At 43.5% G+C, this 7,675-nt stretch overlaps 1 protein-coding gene across 1 annotated transcript in view; it reads right to left on the bottom strand.

Moving 5' to 3' along the window:
- Positions 1-7,675, bottom strand: part of PARD3B (par-3 family cell polarity regulator beta) — a 589,898-nt gene that overhangs the window by 546,623 nt on the left and 35,600 nt on the right. The window contains exon 2 of the mRNA XM_024206395.2: positions 6,028-6,129. Coding sequence (XP_024062163.1) covers positions 6,028-6,129 — 102 coding nt within the window. The remainder of the gene's footprint in view (positions 1-6,027; positions 6,130-7,675) is intronic.

The following is a 7,675-nucleotide window of genomic DNA, read 5'->3' as shown; positions in this document are numbered from 1 at the left end:
CCCTCCCACGCACACACACACCCAGGCCCGTGCCCTGAGCCCTGCAGTCTCACACACACCCTCAGGCCCCTGCCCTGAGCCCTGTACCCCCCTCACACACACCCAGCCCTCTGCTTGACTCCTTCACCCCCCACCCCCATGAACCCAGCCCTGACTCTGGCACCCCACACATACCCAGGCCCCCCACACCCTATGCCCTGATACCTGCACCCACCTCACATGCCCCCAGCCCTCTGCCCTGACTCTTGCATCCCCCCCACATACCCAGCCCCCCACCTCATGCACCCCCCCACCCTGAGCACCAAATGGGAGTTCCTGCACCCCCCCCAACATTCCCACCTGCACCCCTCACACCAAATGGGAGCTGCCCAGGTAAGCACTCTACACCCAAACCTTCTGCCCCAAACCTGAGCCCCCTCCCTCATTCTAGCTCCTGGCCAGACCCTACACCCCAACCCCCAGCCTGCTCCTTCACCCCCAGCCCTGTGCTCAGTGCACTCCCACCCTCAGCTCAGTGCAGAGAGCGAGAGGAATAGAATGGGCCAGAACCAGGGAGAAGGTAGGTACCCACTGTATGTGGGCAGGGCCAGGACCCCAGACCGACAGCGGGCTGAGCAGGTCCGGCAGCCGGGATCCCGGCTGGCAGGAGCCGGCGGATGGAACCGCTGAGCGGCAGCGGGCTGAGCCGCTCAGCCCACTGCCGGTCTGGGGTCCCGTCCGCCAGCCCCACACAGCCCACTGCCGGGCTGGGGTTCTGGCTGCCAGACCCTGGTCGGCCGGGGTCCCGGCTGCAAGCCCCGCTCAGCCCACTGCCGGCCTAGGTGAACAGAACCCCAGCCCAGCAGCGGGCTGAGCAGGCCGGCAGCGTAAGTTCAACATTTTAATTTAATTTTAAATGAAGCTTCTTAAACATTTTGAAAACCTTGTTTATTTTACAAATAAAACAATAGTTTAGTTATATAATATACAGACTTATAGAGAGAGACCTTCTAAAAAAAAAAAAAAAAAAAAAAAAAAAACACATTAAAATGTATTACCGGCACTTGAAACCTTAAATTTAAGTGAATAAATGAAGACTCGGCACACCGCTTCTGAAAGGTTGCCGACCCGTTCTACATGCTTGATATATATGAACTGGTCCATTCAGAGAGACTGAGCCTTTAAGCATTTAAGATCCCCATGAACAAACAATAAGATAGCCAATTCTCTACACTCAAGCGTAGAAAGACGTTACAAGCTGATTCCAAATCTAAAGTGTGAAACTGTATGTTGGCTGTGTACCAGTTAGAACCTGGGCCAAACTTTTCAAGGAAAAACTCAACATAGGCTTCCTTAACAGACAGAACTCTCAACACTCTCCCCTTATGATATCATTTCTATAAGGAAGGGAACAAACAAATATGGCAAAGCACCCTCTTGAAGATTACACAGAGGTATTTTGAAGATCTGCAGAACCAGGATGAAGTGCAGGAGTCCCACTGGAAGTCTCAACTATGCAATAGCTAAGGAAAAAAAAAGATGTGGGAAGAGTACAAAAAAAATCTTGAATAATAAACCAGAGGGTAGAAAAACTGAACCTTTAGATAAGAGGAAGTTACTGATCTGCAACTGAACATTCTTCGAGAGGTGTAGTCCCCATTTGTATTCCTCTGTGGGTTGCATGCATGCGCACTATACACCCAGAGCTGGAAAATTTGGAAGTAGTGTCAATTTGGGGTATGGAGGGACTCGTCCATCTTTTGGTTGAAGAGCTGCAATTCACCAAAGGGAAGGACCTCAACGGTATTCTGGGTCTCACTAGGGAACCCTGATGCATGGAGCCGTGATTCCCTGCACATAACAGCAGCAGTAGCCATAGCTCTAGAGGAGGTATCAGAGTTGTCAACTGCGGATTGGAGCGTGGTCTTGGTTATTACTTTGCCTTCATCCAGGGCCGGCTCTAGGCACCAGCAAAACAAGCTGGTGCTTGGGGCGGCACATTTCTAGGGGCGGCATTCTGGCGCCAGCCATGCCGCCCCTAAAAATGTGCCCCCGCTGCGAGAGGTTTGAGAGCCTGGGAGGGAGCGGGAGAGCCCGAGTGGCCGCAGCGCGCGCGCTGCTTCTCCCCCTTCCTCCCTCCCTCCCTCCTAGGCTTGAGAGCCTGGGGGGAGGAGGCAGGGCTGTGGATTTGGGGAAGGGGCGGAGTTAAGGCGGGGCCAGGGGTGGGGTAAGAAAAAAACGGTGGGGGGGGGGCGGCCAAAATTGTTTTTGCTTGGGGCGGCAAAAATCCTAGAGCCGGCCCTGCCTTCATCTATCAAAGCTTAGAAAGGAGCTCTGTCCTGTTGCAGATGCCTGTCAGTAATCTTTGCAAACTTGGCATAGTTCAGGAAGTCTTAATTGGCTACCCTAAACTGGAGGCTAAATGACAAAACTTTCTCCCCAACAGGTCCAGACATTTGCCCTCTTTATCCATAGGAATAGACTGGGGATGTTGCGGTCTAGCCCTTTCAAAAGTGGCCTGGACCAGCAGTAGAATTGGGAGCAGGGTGAGAAAATAAATTCTACTGGTGGGCCTGTGAGGCATTCTCCTTGCTGAATCAGGCACATGTAGAGGGAGGGTTCCCTGGCCTGGGTCTGATTGAGACTTCATGGCCTTCTCCATGAAATGTTTCCAGAGACAAAGTTCTCACTCTTCTCAGGTACAGCTGGAGAATGATCAGCAGATACTGCACCTCATCACTATGTGGGCTTCCCCAAGCCAGTACAGGCAGCACTGGTGGTCATCACTGACCAAGAAGGATCGTCAGCAAGAAACACAGAGTTTGAAGCTTGGAGTCCTGGGCATAGTTGGGTACCTGAACGTGATACAGGGAGATGGAGTGGAGGGTGTCTCCCAAAGAGACAATCCGAACACTCAACTGTAATAACTATATAAGCTGTTAAAACTATTTACAAAGCAAAAATCTAAACCTTATTTTGTAGGATGAAGACAAAGCTACTGACATTGGCAGTTCCAACCTGGACCATGCGGTGGTGAGAAGTAACTGGAGAAATGGTCAATTCACCCTACCCTTTATCCCCTCAGCCAGAAGTACGAGGAGAGCCAGGGCAAAGGCATGGACCAACAAACACTACTTTCAAATTCTCTTGCACTGGGCATACGCATAAACCCACAGTGGGATACAAAGGAACCATTACTCAGCGAAGAACTGAGGTTTAATCCCTTAGGCCACATAAGAAACTGAATCTGTGACAGACGTTTGGACAGACCTCAGTCTACGTACTAGGTGACTAAGACCCCCACCCCACAAATCCTTGTGTGCTCCAACTGTAGGAAATTTCTGGGATTTTGAAATAGGATGTTAATTAGTTAACAGGAGCATCCATGTAACACTCAAATGTTATGACTTTAAGGTGAATAAGGGGGTACTGATAAAAACTAGCTTTTGAAAAACTGGATGCTTCCTGGTTTTGCAGTTTCCATCTTTAAGAACCTAGTTAATAGTAGTATGTGAAGCCAATACACTGTAATTAGAATTACACACACTTTATCTAGTCTTATTTTTCAAGTTATTTCAGAGAATGTATATACCAGTACATACATAGAAAAAGTGAAGATGTCCATCTTCTATGTTCATGTATTCCATTAATTGAGAGCAAAATACCAGCCTGCCGTTTTAAGTTACAAATGAGTCTAGATGAGCGAGAAAGCCACAAAGAGACAAAAGATCAAACATGTCCTATTTTAGCTCGCCACTTCCCTGCTGGTAGTATTTGAAAATTAAGCCATTTGACCTTGACTCTTGTTTTGCCTGGCATCCATGTAAGCTGTGATGGAGAGGTTCTGTTTCTCCAAATATAAAGGATTCCAGTGGCCTTGTGCTTCAGATTATTGCTGTGTTTTTCCTTGGCAATTTATGTATGCCACCATCATCCAGCTGTTGTTCCTGGTTTGATACAAAAATGTTCCTGGGAATTTTGTGAAGCAGGGCTCAATAGCACTGCTGGTTGCTTCTGAGCAATATCAGATTTAAAACACATTTACCAATGATCATTCAGAAAGACAAACTGAAGGATTTAGGTGCTGCATTGCTCTTTGTATTTGTGTGTGCATAAAACCAGGACAAGTATGATACGCAAATGCTTGGAAACAGTTATTTGAGCATAAGATACAATAATTCTCCCGTCATTCTTTGAAGTGTTTTAAAAAGTCCTGGAACATTTTCTGTTCTGAATCTTATTTCTGCCACAGATACAGAAAGAACAAAGATGACAGGTTTCAGAGCGGTAGCCATGTTAGTCTGTATCAGCAAAAAGAACAAGGAGTACTCGTGGCACCTTAGAGACTAAGGAATGTATTTGGGCATAAGCTTTCGTGGGCTAAAACTGCAGTGGCTTTTAGCCCACGAAAGCTTATGCCCAAATAAATGTTAGTCTCTAAGGTGCCACAAGTATTCCTTGTTCTTTTTAGAAAGAACAAAGTGACAGAGGTGAAAGGTCTAAATTCCATAACCATTTCCTGAGTTATCCAAACCCCTACCATTATATCTAAATGAAACTCTTTCCAATGTGAGCTATTGTTTTTTGTTGGGGTTTTTTTTTGTTTGTTTGTTTTTTTTTAACAAGATGGCCCATCATGATCTCAGTGGCAACCTCATGAGACCTCACCACAATGTACAATTCAAGGGAGACCACTGCTACATTTTATAATCTATTAGAAATGTCAACTTTAATTACACACAGTGGAACTGTTTTTTCTTGCATTTGTTAATTTAGTGAAATACAGCTAATGTGACATGAAATCCTTCAAAGACCTTGCTGCTGCCACTTTGTATACACTGAGCTTTAAAATTATGTAGTTTTAGTCATCCTACATTACAGTATGTTTTGTAGTGTTACACAGCGACCTACTGTTTTGAAGTCGGAATTATTCCAAGCAGCAAGTCAACTCTAACAGTCAAGCACTTTTCTTTCAATAAGCACTAATCTCATTTTTTTTTTCCTCTCTCACACACAGCTCCAGGATATAAATTAGTTTAGCAATCTATGAATCAATCTGTAATTATTATCGGTGCTACTCATGTCAGGAAAAAGATTACTCTATGAGACGAAGAGTCTTACATTGAAAAGGCTTTTTCTGCAGGATAGGAAAACAAATTTCACATTTTCAAAAATATATAAACAGAAACCATTTTTTTGGACATCTGCTTTAATATTTTTTTCTTAGCATGAATACTTTTATGGATTAGATTATAATTCAAATACAATAATGAAATGTTAATCAGATCTGAACTACACTCTTCAGACTACATACTTCAAGTAATTTATTGATGAATTCACTTAAACTACACTATTCTGCCAGGGTAATTAAGCAGCAATACTAGGTATTTTTAGGTGAGCTATTTCTATGTACATATAGGATACCTTGGGTCAGGAATTCCCAAGCTGGACACCCATGGCCTTTGGGACTATATATAAAACACACACTCGAGTGCACTGGAGTGGATGTGACCTGCCCAGACTTTCAGTTCCGTTCTGAAGCACATTGATTCTATGTGAATTACAAAATAGAATTGCTGCAGTTCTTCACATTAATCCATGACTTATCATGAGTGGTTCTCAAACTTTCCTCTAGAGATATTTTAAAAAAAAAAAGTTAGAAATATTACTGGGATAAAATTAATATCCCATCCAACTCCACATCCTCTCCTCATCAAAAACCAGCCCCATTTCATAAAACTACAAGAGAACCATAAAATGTCTTGAATTAAAGGATTAAGTTTTAAATCAAATACTAATCTTATGTGAATATATCAGCTCTTTTGGTCATACATTTTGCTTTTGCAGTAGTGCTGAATGAAGAACATAGCTGCAACATGTCTAGGCAGATGTGTTTGATTTAAGAGTACCGAATACTGCACCACACTCTTGGTACTCAAGTACCAAGCAAGTACATAAGGTTATTGAAGGTACACAGGAAAGGCAAGTACAATATTGTAATTCAAACTCTGCAGCCAACACCACCACCACCTCTCTCTTTTTATCTACCTTATCTTTGTCCTCCACAACATCTGCCAGCACATCATCTGGGTCCAGGATCCCCCCATCTGTATACTCGAGGTGGTGAATGTTCACCCAGTAAGCAGGGTCCTGCGCAACAACAACAAAAACAAAGGCATTTTATCAAACCAAACTTCAGCTTTTTAGTTCTATCAAGCCAATACGATTTTTGTATTCCATTTTTACTTCTCTCTCCTTTGGTAAAGACGTTTACAAAATAGTCCATTTTAGACTATTTCTGGTGAAGAGTTCAAAGAAACATCTACTGATACAAACAGTGTGAATTTTTATGTCCGGTTACTACCAATGGAATAATGTCCAATATGATCTTAAGATGTATATTTGCATTGATTTACTGTACATTTTAATCCTTTACCAAAATGTAAATGAGGTTAGATAGATTTTACACATTACAAGAAAGAAATTTAAAGAAACCATGCTATTTCACTGTAAACCACTGTAATTTAAAGAAAATTTACTGTCTGAGAAGTTGGGGAAAAATTTATAGAGTTTTGCAAATCACACACTCATACCGTACCCCATCTCACCTACACCATCCACCAAGAATTTCCTGCTTATGAAAGTCGCTCCCCCAACAGAGACAACTGATAATGGGATTCATTGAGGCAAAACGCAGAAGACAATGTTTGTGAACGGGTAGGCTTACTCATGTAATTTGACATGGCACAACAGGAACCAAGTTTCAGTCCTCTGAAGACAGCACGCTCCCCCATCCCCAACTTTAACAGAACGCTACACGATGCTTCCCCTGAAGCCAATGGCACAATTATCAACTTCAGTGGAAGAAGATTTTGTTTCTAAATGAATTGCTTACTAGAGAATTTCAAGTGTCATTCCTGAGGTTAAGCACTGAACCAGAGTTAATCATCAATAATATTGGCAAACATACTGCTGGCTTGGATCTCCTCTCTGTAGCAGGCTAAAAAAAGGACAACCTGCTTAGTTAAATAAAAGAACTCAATAAAGAAAGCATATTGTGCCTTACAAATTAAAAACAAATTCAGAAAAAATTATGCCATTCTACCCTTAAGTTACCCTACTGAAATTGAATAAAGTAGTTAATAATTAAATCCACATCTTAGAAGATTGGGCAATTTTAAATCCATGGGGAAGTTAAAAGCAAAAGCACCTGCTTTAAGGGTGGAACCAGCACTAAGAGCTACCCTCTAACAATAAAGTGCTAAACAGCAAAATCACAGGCTGAGAGAGAAGCAGTCCAGCTAGGGCTTCCCTTGTACCTCTATAACCTCTTGGATGTTGGTAATATCAGACTGAGGCCTGATCTGCATTGAAAATGTTGAAATATTGTGGGGGGAAAGGCAAACACACCCAAGTGCCGTAGCAATACCAACCTAACTCCCAGTGTAGATGCAGATAGGTGGACGGAAGAATGCTTCTGTCGACATGGGTACCATAGCTCAGGGAGGTAGTATCCCTACACTGCAGTAAAACCCTCTTCTGTCAATGTAGACTGCATGTACACTACAGGATTATGCAAGCATAGCTACAGTGCTGTAACTATCCTGGTTTAGTTCCTGTAGTGTAGGCATGGCCTGACTTCCCGACTAGACTCACGTCATCAGCTGATTGCTCCAACTTCCTCCCACTCTCTCCC

The sequence above is a fragment of the Terrapene carolina genome, unplaced genomic scaffold, assembly GCF_002925995.2.
Source record: "Terrapene carolina triunguis isolate 2854851 unplaced genomic scaffold, T_m_triunguis-2.0 Scaffold62, whole genome shotgun sequence".
Lineage (NCBI taxonomy): Eukaryota > Metazoa > Chordata > Testudines > Emydidae > Terrapene > Terrapene triunguis.
This window is presented reverse-complemented; position numbering and strand designations above follow the sequence as displayed.